At 36.2% G+C, this 20,317-nt stretch overlaps 1 protein-coding gene across 3 annotated transcripts in view; it reads left to right on the forward strand.

Annotated features, from left to right (window-relative positions):
- Positions 1 to 20,317, forward strand: part of TTBK2 (tau tubulin kinase 2) — a 177,961-nt gene that overhangs the window by 24,145 nt on the left and 133,499 nt on the right. Inside the window, exons 2-3 of one of the 3 annotated variants that reach the window (XM_041744228.1) lie at positions 14,734 to 14,869; positions 19,082 to 19,229. The exons of 1 other annotated variant lie outside the window; for it this stretch is intronic. In XM_041744228.1, coding sequence (XP_041600162.1) covers positions 14,801 to 14,869; positions 19,082 to 19,229 — 217 coding nt within the window. In that variant the 5' untranslated portion in view covers positions 14,734 to 14,800. Of the gene's footprint in view, positions 1 to 14,733; positions 14,870 to 19,081; positions 19,230 to 20,317 lie in introns of those variants that run through there. One more of the 3 variants, XM_041744229.1, reaches the window with a different exon arrangement.

Consider the following 20,317-nt stretch of genomic DNA (forward strand, 5'->3'; position numbering starts at 1 on the left):
ACTCGCGGGCGGGGGGGGGGGGGGGGGGGGGGGGGGGGGGGGGGTGGGGGGGGGGTTCTTCAGATAGTGGTGATAATTACACAACCTTATGAATGAATATTCTACAGACCATTGAATTGTGTATTTTAAAAGGATGGATTTTATGGTATGTGAACTTTTTTTAAGATTGTATTAATTCATGAGGGACACAAAGAGGCAAAGACGTAGGCAGAGGGGGAAGCAGGCTCCCCTCAAGGAGCCTGATGCAGGACTCGATCCCACGACCCTGGGATCATGACCTGAGCCACCCTGGTGCCCCTATGGTATATGAATTATATCTAAATGTTTAAAAAGTTAAAAATTTAATTGGCCAGGTTGGCATAGTCAGTTAAGTGTCTGACTCTTAGTTTCAGCTCAGGTCATGATCTCAGGGTCAGAGATTGAGCCCTGCCTCAGGTTCAGCATTCAGCCAGGAGTCTGATTTGGCTTCTCTCTCTCCCTTTCTATTTCTGGACTCTCTCTTTTAATTCATTTTTCCCTTTATATGTCTATTCCTTGCCAGGAACACACTGGCTTGATTACTGTAACCTTATATAGTTAAGTCCTAAAATCATACAGTCTGATTCCTCCAACTTTATTACTATTCAAAAATGTTTTGGGTATTTTAGTTCCTTTGCCTGTCAACATAAATTTACAATCAGCTGGCCTATATAGGGCTCTTTGCTCAGATTTCACCTGGAATTTTGTTAAAGGTGCCCTTTATCAGATAAGAAAATTCCCTTCCAAGGGTACCTGGGTGGTTCAGTTGGCTGAGCATTACACTCTTCATTTTGGCTCAGGTCATGATCTCAGGGTTGTGATATTAAGCCCTGAGTTGGCTCCTTGCCCAGCGAGGAGTCTGCTTGAGATTTCTCTCTCTCCCCCTCTGGTACCCCCCCCTTTCCCCAAGCACACAGTCTTTCTCCCTCTAAAATAAATAAATACAACTTTTTTTTTAAAGATTTTATTTATTTATTCATGAGAGACAGAGAGAGGGAGAGAGAGAGGCAGAGACACAGGCAGAGGGAGAAGCAGGCTCCATGCAGGTAGCCCAATGTGAGACTCGATCCCACGTCCCCAGGACCATGCCCTGGGCTGAAGGCGGTGCTAAACTGGTGAGGCACCCCGGCTGCCCTTGTTGAGAATTTTTGTATCTGTGTTCATGAGAAAGATTGCTTTGTTATTTTCTTGTATCGTCTTTGGCTTTTTATTTTTAAAATTTTTAAAAAATATTTTATTCATTTATTTGACAGCACAACCAGGGGAAGTGTGAGAGGGAGAAGCAGACTCCCCATTGAGCAGGGAGCCCAGTGTGGGACTGGATCCCAGGACTCTGGGATTATGGCCTGAGCCGAAGATAGAGGCTTGACCAACTGAGCCACCCAGGGACTCCAAAATATTTTCAATTGAACAAAAATTAAAATACAACATATAGAAATGTGCAGGATGCAGCTAAAGCAGTGATCAGAGGGAAGATTATAGCATTAAAAACATTCATAATGAGGGGTGCCTCGGTGACTCAGTTAAGTATCTGCCTTCGGCTCAGGTGATCCCACGGGCCTGGGATTGAGACCTGAGTCTGCTTTTTCCTCTTCCTCTACCTCTCCCCCTGCTTGTGCTCCCTCTCTTTCTTATTCTCAAATAAATAAACCTTTAAAAAAGTTAGTTTTAAAAATATTTTAATATTTCTAGAGGCTTTCTCTTTAATCTTCGGGTTACTTAATACAGGCATTGCTATACTTTTTCTTGAAGGTTCAAATAGTAAATATGATAGGTCTGAGTACCATACTATGTTGCAATCACTTAATTCAGCCCTAGTAGTATGAAAGCAGCTATAGACAACGCATAAATGAATGGGCATGACTTTGTTCCAAGAAAATGTCAATGCAAAATAAACACACCTTTTAGAATCTCTAAAAAAGAGTTTCATTGAACCTTAAGTTAGGATGGCTGCCTAGGATACACCATATTCCCAAAGAAAAGAATGCTCTGGGCAGCCCCGGTCGCGCAGCAGTTTGGTGCTGCCTGCAGCCTGGAGTGTGATCCTGGAGACCTGGGATCGAGTCCCACGTCGGGTTCCCTGCGTGGAGCCTGCTCCTCCCTCTGCCTGTGTCTCTCCCTCTCTCTCTGTGTGTATGTCTCTCATGAATAAATAAATAAAATCTTTTTTTTTTAAGAAAAGAATGCTCTGAAGAAGAAACATTTGGTGTAGGTTTGTATACTTTTAAAATATCTATAAAGAGTTGTAAATTATTAGACAAAAGACATATCAGGAAATTATAGACCTTATCTTAAGCTTCTAGTATGAGCAGGGCTATATGACTTCAGTCTAATGGGACCAGGGAGGTTTTACTCTTATCTTTATATTTGAAATGCTCCCTTTCAGATTATTTATAAATAAAGCACATATGCATTGTGCACTCAGGAAAGAAACTGAACCCAAGTTTGAAGTTTTGCTGACTCTAATAATGGTTTTAGTATAGCTTCCCTGAGAGCCCAGAAATAGGGCCCACAAATCTTAAAGTTGAAAGATTTCCTTTATTTTATTATGTTCTGTGTAAAAGCAGGAACTGGCCCTGATATTCTTATATTTCCAAGTGTTCGTAGAGTTTCCTGTTACCTTGCTGCTACTGATATTTAACTTAATACCTTAATGAGCAGAGAGCATACTATGTATGATTTCGTTAAAGTTTGTTAAGGTTTTTTTTTGACCCAAGATATGACATGGTCTCTTACGGTGTATGTTTCATGTGCATTTGAAAAGAATATATTCTTTTTTTTTTTAAGATTATTTATTTATTCATGAGAGACAGAGAGAGAGAGGGAGAGAGGCAGAGACACAGGCAGAGGGAGAAGCAGGCTCCATGCAGGGAGCCTGACATGGGACTGGATCCCAGGTCTCCAGGATCAGGCCCTGGGCTGAAGGCGGTGCTAAACTGCTGAGCCACCCGGACTGCCCGAAAAGAATATATTCTGCTTTTTTTGGATTGAGTGTTTTTTTTTTGTTTTGTTTTGTTTTTTTTTAAGATTGGTTGATTGATTTTAGAGAGAGTGTGAGAGCAAGCTGAGTGTGGGGGGGGGAGAGAAAGAGAGAGAATCCACCACCAGACTCCCTACCAAATGTAGAGCCCAACCAGGGCTTGATCCCAGGACCCCAAGATCATGATCAGAACTGAAACCGAAAGTCAGCTGCTCAACCAACTGAGCTGCCCAGGTGCCCCAAGGTTGGGCGTTCTATGTTAATTTCATTTGATTGATGGTGGTTCTGATTCAGGTCTCTGACACCAATTGGGTATCCTACAATTCAGTTAAATTCTGACACTAACTGCTCAGAGTCAGTGAAGACCCTATAAGTTAAGGGACTCAGTCCCACAAGATTGTACCAATTTCAGAGTATAGCACAAATCCTGGGTGTCCCAAAGCCACATATGCTTTGCCTGGCCAGCTGCAAATTTGGGGTTTCTCATAGGTTTAATTGCTAGAAGAACTCAGCAGAACTAATGAAAATGTTATACCTCTGATTACCATTTTATTATAAAGGATACAAATGAACAGCCAGATGAATAGGTATATTCAACAGAGTATATTGGATAAGGATTCCAGCCACAGAATTTCTGTCCTTGTGGAGTTAGAGTGTGCCACTCTCTGAGTACACATGTTCACTAACTAGGAAGCTCCAGATTTTTAATGTCAAGATTTCATTATATAGACACATGTGATGAAATCATTGGCCATGTACAAAGATGTGGAGAAAGGGGAACCCTCTTACACTGTTGGTGGGAATGCAAACTGGTGTAGCCACTAGAAAAGAGAATGGAGGTTCCTCAAAAGGTTAAAAATAGAACTGTCTTGCAACCTAGCAGTTATACTATATTTATAGTAGGTATTTATCCAAAGGATACAAAAATACTGATTTGAAGGTACACATGCACCCCAATATTTAGAGCAGCACTATCAATAATAGACAAAATATGGATAGAGCTCAAATGTCCATCGACTGATGAATGGATAAGGAAGATGTGGTATATGTACACAATGGAATATTACTCAGCCATCAAAATGAATGAAATCATGCCATTTGTAACAACATGGATGGAACTAGACTGTATTAAACTAAGCAAGATAAGTCAGAGAAAGACAAATACCATATGATTTCACTCGTGTGAAATTTAGGAAATAAATAGGCTAAGAGAAGGAAAAATAAGATAAAAACAGGGTATGCAAACCATAAGAGACTTAACTATAGAGAACAAACAGGGTTGCTAGAGGGGAGGTGGGTGGAGGGATGGGGTAAATGGATGATGGGCATTTAGGGCACTTGTGATGAGCACAGGATGTATATGCTGGTGATGAATCACTAAATTCTACTGAAACTAATACTACATTATATGTTAACTAACTTGAATTTAAATAAAATCTTGGAAAAAAATACCTTATTTCATTAAAAAAAAATTCATTGGCCATGTAATTGAACTCAAATCTCCAGTCCTTCTCTCTGGAGACTGGAGGTTGAGAGGTGGGGCTGGAAGTTCCAATCCTATAATCACATGCTTGATATTTCCAGTGACCATTCTCCATCCTGAAATAATCCAGGAGCCAGGAGTCACCCCATCAGCATAACTGACATTCCTGTCACTCAGGTAATGCTAACCTCTGCCAGGAATTGGGGATAAATCTATAAACGTAAAGATTTAAAGACCACATATAGACCAAATATATTTTTTATTTTACTGAAGTAGTGTTGAGACAGGAGTGATGAAAAATCCTTATAATTAATGAATTTATCTATTTCTTCTTTCAGTTTAATTTTTATTTTATATATTTTGATGCTCTTTTTAAGATGTATACATATTTATAATTACTTCATAAATTGGCCTTTCTCTAATTATGTGATGTCCCCTTTCATCACTAGGGATTTGTTTTGCTCCGAAGTCTACATTGTCTGATATTATTATTGGTACTTCAACTTTCTTTTGATTAGTGTTTGCATGGTATATATTTTCCCATTCTTTTAAAAAATTTATAAATAAGCTTATTTATAATGATATTTCTTATAAAGACAACACATATGAAAATCACAAGTTATACAAAGAAACATGTATTAACAAAAAAGCAACATAGGAAAAAATTTAAAGATTTAATGCAGAATTAAATATCAAACAGGCAACTTCTTTTTTTTTTTTTTAAACTATCTTTTTTTTTTTAATTTTTTTTTAAATTTATTTATGATAGTCACACAGAGAGAGAGAGAGAGGCAGAGACACAGGCAGAGGGAGAAGCAGGCTCCATGCACCGGGAGCCCAACGTGGGATTCGATCCCGGATCTCCGGGATCGCGCCCTGGGCCAAAGGCAGGCGCCAAACCGCTGCGCCACCCAGGGATCCCCAGGCAACTTCTTTTGAATTACACTTTGTCATGCACACTAAATTGTAACTGAACAATGGCTCTCTCTTTAGGAGGTCCTGTACTGGAAATTCTGGAAACTAGTAATTATATTTTGATGAGTTTAAAGTTAATTATGTATTTTTCTGTAGTACTTAATGCTGCCTTCATGTGAAGTCACACTCCATCTGCTTTGAAGTGAAATAGCTCTAAGTTAATCTATTCTGTTGGGCCACAAAAATGTCACCAGTGTTTTCCTGATATATGTAGATGTGTCAGGATTAATCTATTTTTGAAATCAAGTTTTAATTTTTAATTCCAGTTTAGTTAACTTACAGTATTACATTAGTCTCTTTTGTACAGACTGTTTTACTAAACAGTTCCCTACATTACTCAGTGCTCATCATAGTAAGTACTGTTTGTTGTTGTTGTTTTTTTTTGTAAGTACTGTTTTTTTTTTAATTTTTATTTATTTATGATAGTCACAGAGAGAGAGAGAGAGAGGCAGAGACACAGGCAGAGGGAGAAGCAGGCTCCACGCACCGGGAGCCTGATGTGGGATTTGATCCCGTGTCTCCAGGATCGCGCCCTGGGCCAAAGGCAGGCGCTAAACCGCTGCGCCACCCAGGGATCCCCCCAGTACTGTTTTTAAAAATATTTATGAGAGAGTGCAAACAGGGTAGGAGCAGAAAAGAAGGACAAATAGACTTTGCATCGAGTGCAGAAGCCTGACACAGAGCTGGATCCCACAACCCTGAGACCACGACCTGAGCCAAAATCAAGAGTGAGACGCTTAACTGACTGAACTATCCAGATGCCCCATAACATGTATTCTTTAATCTCCACCCATCTCCCCTCTGGTAAACATCAGTTTGTTCTCTGTAGTTAAGTTTGTTTCTTGGTTTGCCTCTCTTTCTCTTTCTCTCTCTCTCTGTTCCCTTATTTGTTTTGTTTCTTAAATTCCACATATGAGAGAAATCATACGGTATTTGTCTTTCTCTGACTGTCTTATTTTGCTTAGCATTATACTTTCTAGTTCCTTCTATGTTGTTCCAAGTGGCAAGATTTCATATTTTTAATGGCTGAATAATATTCCATTGTATGTACTTATACCACCTCTTCTTTATTTTTTTTTCAACTGATGGCCACTTGGGATGCTTCTATAATTTGGCTATTTGCAGCAAACATCAGGGTGCATCAATCAGTGTTTTTGTATTTTGGGGATAAATACCCAGTAGTGTAATTGTTGGATCATAGGGTAGTTTTATTTCTTAACTTTATGAGAAACCTCCATACTTTTTTGGCTGTACCAGTTTGCATTCGCACCAACAGTGCAAAAGGGTTCCTTTTTCTCCACATCCTTACCAACACTTGTTGAGGATTAAATTATTGTCTAGAGAGTAAGGAGACCTGGAGCAGGAGTGGGCATTCCTTTTCTTTTGAACCTATATATATGAAGTGAGTTTCTTAGATAATTATGTTCATCTGAATAATCTCTGTCTTTGAAATGGTGTGTTTAGGCCATTTATATTTGAAGTTTCTTCTTTTTTGCTTTTGATTATCTTTTTGTACAGTTGTTTCCCCCCTGGTTGCTCTATGGTTTACAGTATGTCTATTTAATTTTTCAGAACCTACTAGAATTTTTTATTGCCCTTCCAGGTGGAATGCAGAAACATAATCACCATTATATAGGTCTCTGTATTCCACCTTTTCTTGTAATAGTCTTATGAGTTATATCTATATATATTGAAAATTCACACAAGTGTTATAGGTTTTGCTCTTAACTGTCAAGCATATTTTAAAGAATTCAAGAGGGGGTTAGTTTATCATATTTACATTTATGTTCTTCCCTCATTCCTTTTATTCCAGGTTTCCTTCGTTATAATTTCCCTTTTCTCAGGAGAAATTTATTTGGTAATTTTCTCGCAGTAGCTCTGCTAATAACACATAATCTTAATTTCACTTTAATTTGAAAATATCTTTATCCCTATTGGATATTTTCCTGGATACAGAATTCTGGGTTGACAATGTGTTACTTTTAGTACTTAAAAATGTTTTCCTATTTCTTGCTGGCTACCATCCACTATGTGGAAGCAGCCTAAATGTCCATCGATTGATGAATGGATAAAGAAGATATAGTATCTGTTTATGTGCATATACACAATGGAATATTGCTCAGCCATAAAAATGAACGAAATCTTGCCATTTGAAACAACATGGATGGAACTAGAAGGTATAATGCTAAGTGAAATTAGCCAGAGAAAGGCAAATATGTGATTCCGTTCATGGGTGGAATTTAAGAAACAAAATAAATGAGCAAAGGAAACAAAATGAGAGAGAGAAAGAGAAAAACCAAGAAACAAACTTAACTATAGAGGACGAACTGATCCATATCACAGGGGAGGTAGTTGGAGGGTTGGGTGAAAGATAGATGATGGGAATTAAGGAGTACACTTGTGATGAGCACTGGTGATGTGTGGTATTGTCAAATCACTGTATTGTACACTTGAAATTAACATAACACTGTACGTTAACTAACTGGAATTAAAATAAAAATTTAAAAAAAATGGAAATTCACTGTCTTTGAATTGTTTCCCTATAATTAATGTCATTTTTTTCCTGGCTGTTTTTAAGGGTTTTTCTTTGTGTTAATTTTCAACAGTTTGGTTTTGATGTGTTTGGAAGTGGATTTGTGTGTGTGTGTGTGTGTGTGTGTGTGTGATTATTCTGTTAATTAAAATTCTTCAGTCAGTTGTATGTCTTTCACAAAATTTGAATTTTAGTCATTACTTTAAAAATATTTTTTCTGGGACACCTGGGTGGCTCAGTGGTTGAGCGTCTGCCTTTGGCTCAGATGTGATTTCAGTCTGGGGATCGAGTCCCGCATTGGCCTCCCTGTGAGGAACCTGCTTCTCTCTCTGCCTGTGTCTCTGCCTCTCTGTCTCTCATGAATAAATAAATAAAATCTTTAAAAAAATGTTTTCTGTCATATAACTTTTCCTTTCCTAATATAACTCTGATGACATGAATGTTAGAATTTTTGGTATTGTCTCACTCATCCTTGGGGTCTGTGTTCATTTATAAAAATATTTTCTGTTTTCAAGTTTACTGATGCTTTCCTCTGACACATCCATTCTTCTATTGACTCCATCTAGTAACGTTTAGAATTTTTCTTACTGTGTTTTTACTTCTAAAATTTCCATTTGTTTATGTCTTCTCTTTCTTTACTGAGACTTCATGTATCTTTCTATTCATTTCTAGGATGTTCACCTTCACTTCTTGGAGCATTTTATTATAACTATTTTAAAGTGTCTGGTGGGTCCTAAATCTGTGTCATCTTATTATTTGCATCTGTTGATTTTCCTTTCACATGTAATTTGGGATTTTCCTGGTTCTTTTTATGTTTGATAATTTTGGATCGAATCATCAACATTTAAAAAATTATGATACTTAAGTTTTTAAAAAATTCTGTGAAGAATGTTGATATTTTAAATTTTTAGCTATGCAGTTATCTTCAGGTTGCAAGTTCTGACTACCTTCCATGTATTTTGGTTTTAATATTAGTTCAGTTTTCAAAACCTTTGAAATTATATTCATATCTGTCCCAAATGTGTACCACTGAGTAGCCAGTTTGAGACCTGGGGAGTAGGTCTGAACCTTGATTCAGTTTTCAAAGTAGGTGGTATGCTGTTTAATGTCAGCTCTTTTAGAGATGATAATATTGAGCAGTGACTCTAAGTATTACTAGTCTCATCCATCTATTATTAAGTTCTAAGTCAACCCAACTTTTCATACCAGCTTCTAGGTATATCTTTTATATATCCTGCCCTAGTTTTAGATCTAGTCATTTGTCCAAGGAGCTTTCACTACCCCTCCCCCCCCTTTTTGAGGGAAATGGTATTTGGTAACCTCAACCTGGATATTGAGGGATGCTTAATGCTAGTGCTAAGCCCTGCATTGCTTCTAGGACTTCCCAATGGTTAGTTGTGAAGTACACATTTAAATAAAGGTCATGACTTTTTTTTCTCATATTTTCTTCATTGTAAGATTTCAGAAATTTTACATCTTTGACTTTTATATTTATATTTCTTGATGCTGAAAATGTTGATACCTGGTGGCTTAATGTAATCACTTATTTGCTGTGTCCTGTAGTATACCTATAATAGTTTAAAAATAACAATTGATATTACTTCTAACAATGTAACTACTAAATGCAGTTTTTTAAAAAAGATTTATTTGCAAGAGAGCGAGAGAAAGAGAGCGAGAGAGCACTTTTGTGCATGCATGAGGGGGGAAGGGACAGAGGGAGAAAATCTTAAGCAGACTCGGAGCTGAATGTAGAGTCTGATGTGCATCTCAATCTCACAATCAATAAAATCATGACCTGCGATGAAACCAAGAGACAGTCACTTAACTGATTGAGTCACCCTGGTGCACCACTACTAAATGCAGTTTTAACATTTCTTTGTGGTTCTTTTATTCCTTTAGATATGTCGCACTAGGAATGTACAATTAAAATACTGTATTTCAAAGCCACTTGTATTATTTTCTGAGTGATTATGCCACAAACTTGGTATGCATTGGGTTACTGGTTTCAGTTTGTTTTAAATATTTAGTGGTTGCCCTCCACCCCATTTTTGGTATTTGGCACTTTTGTCTTTTTTAAATTTAATTTTGTCTTTTAATTGTCTTGAAGGAAGAGGCCCTCACTCACTATCTGAACTGAATGCTAAATTTATTTCTCTCTGTGCAAGGGAGAGCTGTGGCTTCAAGTTCAGGGGTTGGTAAAGTGAGAGTGTTTAGGAAGTGATTGAACTTTGTTATACAGATGTGATTATGGAGTGTCACTGTTACTACTGATGGGTTGACTTTCTGAAGTGTGGTCACTCATTTGTAGCTATTATTGATAGACTGGGATGAGTTTAAAGCTGGCTCTGATGATTACTGTTGGAATGGTCTTTTCTTGAATTGAGAATATAAGAATTATTTTTTTCTCATGTAAAACAATGATTTTATCTTTATTTGTTTTTAAAATATTATTTATTTATTTATTTATTTATTTATTTATTTATTTATTTATTTATCTATAAGAGAGAGTGTATGCATGAGTATGGTGTCAAGGGAGGGTGGTGGTGGCAGGGAGAGGGGCAGAAGGAAAAGGTTAGAGAGAATCTTAAAGCAGGCTCCATGCTCAGCACAGAGCCCAATGTGGGGCTTGATCTCACGGCCCTGAGATTATAATCTGAGACAAAATAAGAGTTAGTTAGGCACTTAACAGACTGAGCCACCCAGGTGCCCCGGTGATTTTGTTAAAAAGCAAAACTATATTACAAAACAGATTCACAGAAGTCTTATCCCTTCTGTCCTATTTTCTCCTTTCTTTTGAGAAAAGGTTGGCAAACAACAGCTTGCAGGCCAGATTTGGCTACCTACCTCTTTTTGTAAATAATGTTTTGTCACCGCCATACTCATGTTTACATATCATCTATAGCTTCTTTTGTGTTGTAACGGCAGAGTTGAGTAGCTATGACAAAGATTATTTGGCTTGAAAAACCTGAAATATTTACTATCTGGCCCTTTACCAACAAAACACACTGATCTCTACTATAGAGAATAATTTTCATCAAGTTTTGGCTTTTTTTTTTTTAATAAAAGGAAATAAGTTAATTTAACATTGACCTTTCTTTTACACAAAAGTTAGCATGTTGTAAACACTTTAATACATCTTGCTCTTTTTCACTTAACAGTATGCCCTGAAGGGATGCCTGGGTGGCTCAGTGGTTGGGTGTCCCCTTCAGCTCAGGTTGTGATTCTGGGGTCCTGGGATGGAGTCTCACATCAGGCTTCCTGCAGGGAGCCTCTCTGCCTCCCTCTCTGCCTCTCTCTGTCTTTCATGAATAAATAGATAAAATCTTAATAAATAAATAAATTCTAATTATTAAAAAAAAAGTGTATCTGAAAATCACTGTAACAGTATCTCTTATTCCTGAACTAGTACTCCATTACATAGATGAGCCATTTTATATTCACCTAATCTACTAATAGACTGTAGTTTTTTTTTTCCTAGTCTTGTGATTGTAAGTAGTGTTATAGTGAAAAACCTTGTGAAAAAGCCATTGTACATTTTTCGTCATGATATAGATTCCTTGGAGTGTAATTGCTGTTTTAGAGTTTAGATGTATATTATCATGCTGAATGTTAGTTTCCCCACCATGGACCCATACTATCCTTCCCTTCCCTTCCCTTCCCTTCCCTTCCCTTCCCTTCCCTTCCCTTCCCTTCCCTTCCCTTCCCTTTCCTTTCCCCTACCCCCTTTCCCCCCTTTCCCTTCCCCTTTTTCTCCTTCCTTCTTTCCTGTGGTGAAGAACACATAATATAATGTTTGCCATCTTAATCATTTTTAAGTGTGCAGATCACTAGTGGTAAGTATATTCACATTGTTGTAAAAGAGATATCCAGAACTCTTTCATCTTGCAAAACTGAAATTCTGTTCCCATTGAACATCAGCTCCCCGCTTTTCCCTTCCTTCTTGCCCCTAGTAACCGCCATTCTCCTTTTTGTTTCCATCATCTTGACTACTCTAAATACTTCATATAAGTAGACTCATGGAGTATTTGCCCTTTAGTGAACAGCTTATTTCACTCAGCATAATGTTCTCAAGGTCATTCATGTTGTAGCATGTCAGGATTTCCTTTTTAAAGGCTAAATAATATTCCATTGTATGTATATACCACCTTATATGTATGTGCCTAATAATATTCAAAGCAGCATTTCAAATAGCAATTCTCTGTTCAAAGAGAGTATTTTTCACTCAGTAAAATACAGTGTGTCCTCTTCAAGCTACCCAGTTATAATCTCTGCTTCACAGGCAAGATTTCTTTTCTTTCTTTCTTTTCTTTTTTTTTTTAAGGGGCAGATAGGGTGGAACAGAGGGAGAGAGAGAATCTCAAGCAGGCTGCATGCCCTGCATGGAGACCATCTTGGGGCTAGATCTCACACACGACCCTGAGATCGTGACCTGAACTGAAATCAAGACTTGGTCACTTAACCAGCTGAGCCACCTAGGCGCCCTGGGAAATAGTGATTTTCCTTTGTTTCTTCGTTCCTTCGTTCCTTCCTTTTTTTTTTTTTTTTAAGATTTTATTTATTTATTCATGAGTGACACACAGAGAGAGGCAGAGACATAGGCAGAGGAAGAAGCAGGCTCCTTGTGGGGACCGTGATGCAGGACTCGATCCTGGGACTCCAGGATCACACCCTGAGCTGAAGGCAGATGCTCAACCACTGAGCCACCCAGGTGCCTCAAATAGTGATTTTCTAATTCTATCAATTCTTCTAACATTTAATAGCTATGATTATTCTCTGAGGAAAAAAATCATCTCCTTGATTTCCCCAGAATACTGTTCCTACGAGAAAGGTGTGATAAATCCATGATTCTTTGTTTCTTTATCAGTGTTCAAAATAATGAGCTCTACCTTACCAATCTCCAAAGGTTGACTAAAAAGGAATTTTCTTTTTTTTTGAATGTCATTATGAACTCATAGGTGTTTATATTTTTGATATTTTCCAATCGCTGCAGTCACCATTCTTGTGTATGCTCAAATGAGAAATTTGTCAAATGAGAATCCTTTTACCTGTCTCTGGCTTCCTTTTGAGTTGCCTGTAGTAGTATTGTTAACGTTTTGCTTTCTGATTTGACAAGATGTCCCAAATTCTTTGTGTACAATTTCCTGTGTCAGACCAGGAATAAGCCATTTCTCCAAGGAGCCCTAATTTCTTTTATTTTTATTTTTATTTTTTTCCTAATTTCTTTTAATGGGAGATGATGTTTAAAGTCCACAATCTAAAGGGAAGGGTATTCATTGCTACTGGGTTATTATTGCTTTTAGGCCTTTTCAGGCCGATCCTCATGCCAGATCTTCTATCATAATTTCTTGATTGTCTGATACCTGTTATGTAGTTGATTCCTGGGGGCATTTCCTGGGAACAGTGTTAGAGTTGTGTTTCATAACCATTTGTTTCCTTTAGCCATGAAAATCGATTTGACTGTGTAGAACATCCTTAGCTTACATTTTATTTCCCGGGGTATTTAAATATATAATTTCATTGTCTGCTGGTGTAAAAAGTTTGTGCCAGTGTCTGTTGTTGGTCAGTGCCACTGTCTTTTTTCTTTCCCTTGTAAGTAATTTGGACTATCTGCACAGATGCCAATGAAATTTTTTTCCCCTTAAAACCTAGTAGATTTATGAGACTGTGTGTTGATGTTGATCTTCTGAGTTGTTTTTCCAAGTATGTGGTATACTATTTTAATATGCAGATTTAGCCTTTTAAAAAAATTTCCACAAATTTTTTGAATTATAGTGGCTAGTCTTTGTTCTATTTCATAGCATAGGGCCTCTTATAATATCTATTTTGTATTTACTTTGCCTTTTATTTAATCACTTTTAAATTTCTTAAAATTTATTTTTATTTTCTTTTTTTCTCCCTAATTTGTATGGTGTCTTCTCTCATGTCTCTCTCTTCTAGTTGAGTTTTCATTTCTGATCCTTTTCTGAGTCAGCTCAGATTCCTTTTTTTGTTTTCCTGTTGTCTAGCTTTCTCTTTTAAGGGCTTTTCTAATTACAATTTATGTTCTTTTAAAAATTTTTAAAAAGTTTCTTTCAGTTCTGTAACATAAAGTTACAGTTTTCATCTCCTTTAGGCCAGATTTTTCTGCTGTATTTTCATTTTTTATAGATATGCTGTTCATATTACTATCTTATTTTTATTAAAATATCATTGTATTGGAATTGATCAGCTGCCCTTTTCTATGTCTTATGTTTATTTTCTATGCACTTTGCGTTATGTACATTAAGTTACATTAAAATTTTATTAGCTCTAAATGATGTTAAGCTCTAAGTTACAACCTATTAAACTGTAAGCTGTTGTAAATAAATTAGGTACCATGTCTTTTTCTTAAGCAGTATGTTGTAGTTAGGACAGTGGTCTGTCTTGATCAGTTGCCATTGACAGCATGCTTGCTCTATGGTCTAGCAATCACAGTGATTGAAATTATATCTGTGTTGTAACATAATGTCTTTGTAATGTTTACTTCACGGGCATCTGTAATGGAAAGATAAGTACTTTTTGAATTTTTAATATGTACTAAACAGAAAAGTGAGTGAAAGTGAGTTTTGTGGGGTTTTTACCCCCTTCCCAACAAAACAACCTAATTAATGTATAGAATTAGTAGTGCTACCTGGTCCTAGTATGTTTGTATTGCTTATTTAGCCCTGATATACTGCTGCTGGTTTTTTTGTTTTTTGTTTTTTGTTTTTTTGTTTTTTGCTTTAGGTTAAATGGAAACCATCCTTGGGAGCTGGATGCCTGTGTAGCCGTTTTATTACATCAGTGAATTGCAATGAGTGGAGGAGGAGAGCAGCCGGATATTCTCAGTGTTGGAATCCTGGTCAAAGAAAGATGGAAAGTGGTAGGTACACATCTTAGAGAGAGACAGAGAACATATCGGGGTAATTTTTGGAATCTTGATAAAACTAGCATTTCCATAGAAAATAATACATACATTACTTACATGCCTAAAGCATGTTTTCATTTATTTTCCTGTGATTAAATTCTGTTTATACCATAATTCTTGATTTATGTAGTAGTAAATTTTTCTAACCTCTAATAACTAGTATTGAGTAAGGTAGATAAAACTGTACTTAGGGAAAGACAAATTAAAAACAAAGTACAATGAGCTTCTCTGTTTTAAAATTTTGAACTTTTTATTAAGGAAAATTGTAAGCATACATAAAATAGGGAGACTGATTTAATGAACCTTTTATACTCATGTCCAGCTTAAATAGTTATTTTATAGGCAACTTATTTTATCTCTTTAACCTCCCTCCCAGAATATTTGAAGCAAATCACATCTTCTGTATGTACTTCAGTTATATATCTCTAAAGGATAAAAATTCTTTTAAAAATGTAATCATAATATTATTGCACCTAAAAAAGAAAAAGATTTTAAATATCATTAAGTATCCTTTCAACTTTCACATTTCTCCTGTTGTAAATTATTTTTAATGATTTGAATCAAATCCAAATAAAGCCTGGGTATTGCAGTTGGTTGACATTACATAAGTTTCTTTTAATTTCTAGATTTCTTTCATCTTTCTTTTTTTCTTTACAATTTTTTTTAATTGAAAAAAGTAGGTCATTTGCCTGTACAGTTTACTTACCATAGTTTGGATTTTTCTGAATTCTTGTATATGGTATTAATGTGTTTCTTTGTTTCATGTATTTTATGTAAATTACTATTTATTGAGGCTTGATTAGATCTGAGTTCAGGTTTGTTTATTGAGATGGCATTATTTTCATAAATAATGAATGAACTGTCAGTAGGAGGCACATAATGTCTTATTGCCCATTAAGACGTTGTGTGTCTTGTTGCCCATTAACATTTTAGCACTATTAATCATCATTTTCTTGGTCTATTAATTGCAGATTGTGACATTCTGTTATTCCTTCATCTTTTTAGTTGAAGTACATCTACAAAGAAAAATTTCCTGTCATCAGCTGTTTGATTACCCTGAGATCATTTTGATTAGGAAAACAGAATAAATACTTAATTCTTTTTCTTATTTACCAGTTTTCAGAATAATGAATTGGCTCCCTAGCATTTTCTGAAAGTGACCAATGATATTTTAAAATATATACAATTAAGAATTCATGGATTTAAACATATTTCATGTCTTTCATTCAGTTGTAGTTATTATCCTTATTGATCCCCAGATTGTTTCATTTGACTAGGGAACACCCTTCACGTTGTCTCTTGAGTCTTTTCAACATGATCCTAGTAGTCTTCTGAAGACTTGCCTAGATTTGGAATCTTCCGTCTTTCCTGCTCTTAAAGGAACAATGTTTGTCTTAGATGTAAATATATATTTTATTGCTACCCATTCTTTTATTAGTCAAAGTTTTATTCCATTAGAAGGTTTAGCAAAGTTATTTTGTGGTTTCCGTAATCTATTACAGATTGAAAAAAGAAGATTCTTCCTTTAGAATACAAATGTTGTGTCTGGGATACAGGATTTTACCAAGTAGGCAAATCAGTAGTTCTTTGAAAATTTACTTGGTAAATATAAGAAAAGAACCATGTTGTCATATTGGATTAGTACAGAGAAATTCCAGCAATTAGTAATCTTTTATGTAAGTCAGGAATGAGTGTTGCTTTGGTGAATGCTTTGTATTAAGTGCTGTGATAAAGTTTGGCTGTTTTCAGTAGACATCTCAAAAGGTGACAAATGAAGCTACGCCTGGCATAATTGCTGTGTCCTGATAATTCGAACGAATATATATATATATATATGGAACATGTCCTCCAAATTTGGGAGACATAGTGGAATTTTAGTAAGAAATCACATGCTCATTGTTACAGATGGTGTTTTGCTTATCTACCATTATGAACAAATTACCTCAAAACCTAGAGGCTTAAAACAATTTTTAATTTGCTTATGATTTTGTGGATTAGGAATCTGAGAAAAGTTTGCCTGGGTGGCTTGTCTCTTAACCATGTGGCACTTGCAGGATTGTGTGGGTTAGAGGATCCACTCACAAATGGCTTGTTTGTTGACTTGGAGGTCCTTCATTTCCTTACCCACCTTGCTTCATCCCTGTAGCTTATTTACTAGGACCCTTTCTACAGGTCCGTGGCTTCTCAGGATGGTCACACTTTTTACATGTTAGCTGGATTTTGAGAGACAGAAAACAGAAGCTACAAGGCTGGTAAAGGACTTCTCAAGGCTGGTGCAGTATTACTGTGCCATGTTCTGTTGGACAAAGCAGTTGCAAGATCTACCCAGATTTAAGCTGGTGGGGAATGGACTCTGGGTCTTGACGGGTGAGTGGTAAGGTTACACTGAGGAAGAGCAAAAGGGATGAATGATATTGTTGTGATCATCTTTGGGAAAGAAAGTCTGCCACAGGTCTTGCCTCTATTCTTTCCCTAATCTGCACACCCCCATCATACTAAACTGTCTCTAGCTCTTTGCATCTTAAACATTTATGATATCTTAGTGCTTTGTCAAGCTCAATACAAAATATTAATGTTCCACTATTGATGAAATGACAGGAATAGACCAAGGAGGAAAATTATTACTTTGATGTAGATTTTTGGTTCTGTCATTTGATAAGGTTTTTTTTGTAAGGTAAAACATTTCACCACAGTCCATAATTAGATATCCCTTTTGTACTGTTAACGAGTTTTTAAAGTTACGCTAGATTTTGTTTAATGGACAAATGTTAAGAATCAAGAAAAATCAGGGCCCGACAAAAAAATAAATGAAGTTCTGGAGCTTTATTTTTAATCCTGAGCTAATACTGGAGTTCTTCATGGTATCTCTTCCCATCACCCAACTGGAATAAAGGATTGTGGTTCTTATATACAAAGCATTGAATAGTTATTTAGCAATAATTATGTAGTTACCACTTAGCCACCTGCTAGAGTGTAAACAAAAAAATAGAAAGGATTGGCTCTCTGAAGAAACTTAGTTTCACTGTAGGGGGCTAGGACATTGATAGTGGAAAGTTAAAAAAAACCCAGTAGAATGTGGTAATACAAGTGATATCTGAGGTGGTTAGCCTAGGAAAATGATGAATTAAATGATGAAGCAAATAACTCCTATAGAAATTCAGAAGATAGAGAAATCAGCTTGGAGGCAGTAATCAGTACAGACCCAATGTTGAAAGAAGTAGAACTTCAAATGAATCCTCTGTGGTGGTGAGGTTTTAGGACCCTGTACCTCCAGTGATGACTTCCTGCATCGTATCATATCCTAGGTGTTTGATAACATGGAAAAGAGAAGACCTTCAGGAAATGGAAGAAGGCTAATTCCATGCTGTGTCTAACTTGAAGATATACTTCAATAAGTATGAGCACCTTGGTGCTCATAGTTCTAGGTTCTGTTGTCATTAACACTTGAGAACTTGCTTATAATACTAAGACAAAGATCCTGGTATTCCCCAGTTAAGCTGACACATTTTATCAGGAAGGCTGTTAAGTGTTGGTTGAAAGTGTTTTATTTGATTAGAGGTTAGCATTTGAGCATATTATTGAGTATATAGTTATATAGCAAACTCTGGGATAGCTTAGAACAGGAGCTTTCTGTCTTTTCTGTGGAGCTGGCATGATGCCTCAAAGAGGAGGGTAAATGGTAGTGAGACAATTGGGTTCTGGTTGCCCCACTCCCACCTCCAACCTCCCCACATACACATCTCAGCTGGGTTCCAGATAAGATTTCAGTTGGTGAAAAGATTTTATGGTTTAAAAAGTCTTCAAATGATTGCTTTTAGAGTTAAAATAACGTATCTCGTTCTTGGGCATTTGTGGGAAGTGAAACATTCAGATACTGTGCTTTTTTTGTGACATTTTTGATGCCGGGTGTAGACTAAATTTTAAAATTGTTTGTGGCTGAAATAATTTCATTACATTTTGTAGACAAAACTGTGGGAAAAGATTTTGATGCTCTTTCTAGGCATTTATTTTCCTCTTGGCATATGTGTAATTAACAATATTGAAATCTTTTATCCTCAAATAGGGATAGTAAAATTACATATAGTTTTCTTAATATAAGAAATGAATTGGTTTCCCATTAGAATGTTCTAGTAATTATATATGTGTGTGTTCTTATTTCCTGTGCAGTTGAGGAAGATTGGGGGTGGGGGCTTTGGAGAAATTTACGATGCCTTGGACATGCTTACCAGGGAAAATGTTGCACTGAAGGTAGAATCAGCTCAACAACCAAAACAAGTTCTGAAAATGGAGGTGGCTGTATTGAAAAAACTACAAGGTAAGCTGTTTTGCATGATGTACCAGACAGTTTATAATTTATTGTTATCTTTCTGAGCCTCATTAAATTCTGTAACGATTAACTGAGTAGTCAGGTGTAAGCTCAGTATAAACAATGCTTAGTATTTTCTCTTGGAAATTTTATCACTAGCTAGTAGTAGTAGAAGTATTAATTGCTTAGGCTAATTGGACTGTGGGAATTCCTTTTCATGGTAAATAAGGATGAGAGAGTGAATTACCTGAAATATTCTGCTTTAGAAAGTATTTGTAAGTCTCTTATGGTGAAAATTTGTCTCCCTTTTTTTAAACCACTGAACATGAATACCTTTGAGTTGTTTCTACCCATGTTGGTTTTGGTAAATATGCTTTAATCACGTTAAGGAAGCTGCCTTCAAATCGCTGCAGGATGGATTAAAAATAATACTATTTGTTACGTGATTTCATTAACTTCAGTTTCATAGAATAACTTTTTCTAGCCCTGTTGTCATTTTTGAGATCTGTTTTACTAATTGGGTTCCTACTTTTTATCACAAGGATAAAAAACATTTTTTCTGACTTTAACCCAGTGATGTAAAACCCTGAATATATTGCTATTTTCTATTTACCCTTTTATTTTCAGTTTAATGATATAATCTGATATTACTCATATTTAAACATTTTATCTGAATCAAAATTAAGTGGGGGTGGATAACACATTAAATGATCTTGTTAAGTTCTAGAAGATTTGATATTGTCATGGGACATTTATTATTATCTAAAAGAATTTAATACTAACATAGAGCAAAGGAACTTGCTGAAATTATAGATATAACTGTAATTGGTAGAAATAGTAGAAAAGCACAAAATACTGTGTGGCCTAGAACCTTCAAATTCATAGCTGTGTAGTCTCCAGGATGAATGTGCTCTCTTTGTGAATTCCTGATGTTTGGAATTCTAGTAAACTAGTTTGTGTTAAGTTGATGAAATGTGTATTATGTATTCTGGTAATGTATTCTGGCAGTCGTTGTCCTTTGCCTAAGCTTTCTCATTATCCTGGTTTCTCTACCAGTTGGCTTATTTGAGAGAGAGCCTGATGCTCATGAAATTATA

Source organism: Vulpes lagopus, chromosome 2 (genome assembly GCF_018345385.1).
Source record: "Vulpes lagopus strain Blue_001 chromosome 2, ASM1834538v1, whole genome shotgun sequence".
Taxonomy (NCBI): Eukaryota; Metazoa; Chordata; class Mammalia; order Carnivora; family Canidae; genus Vulpes; species Vulpes lagopus.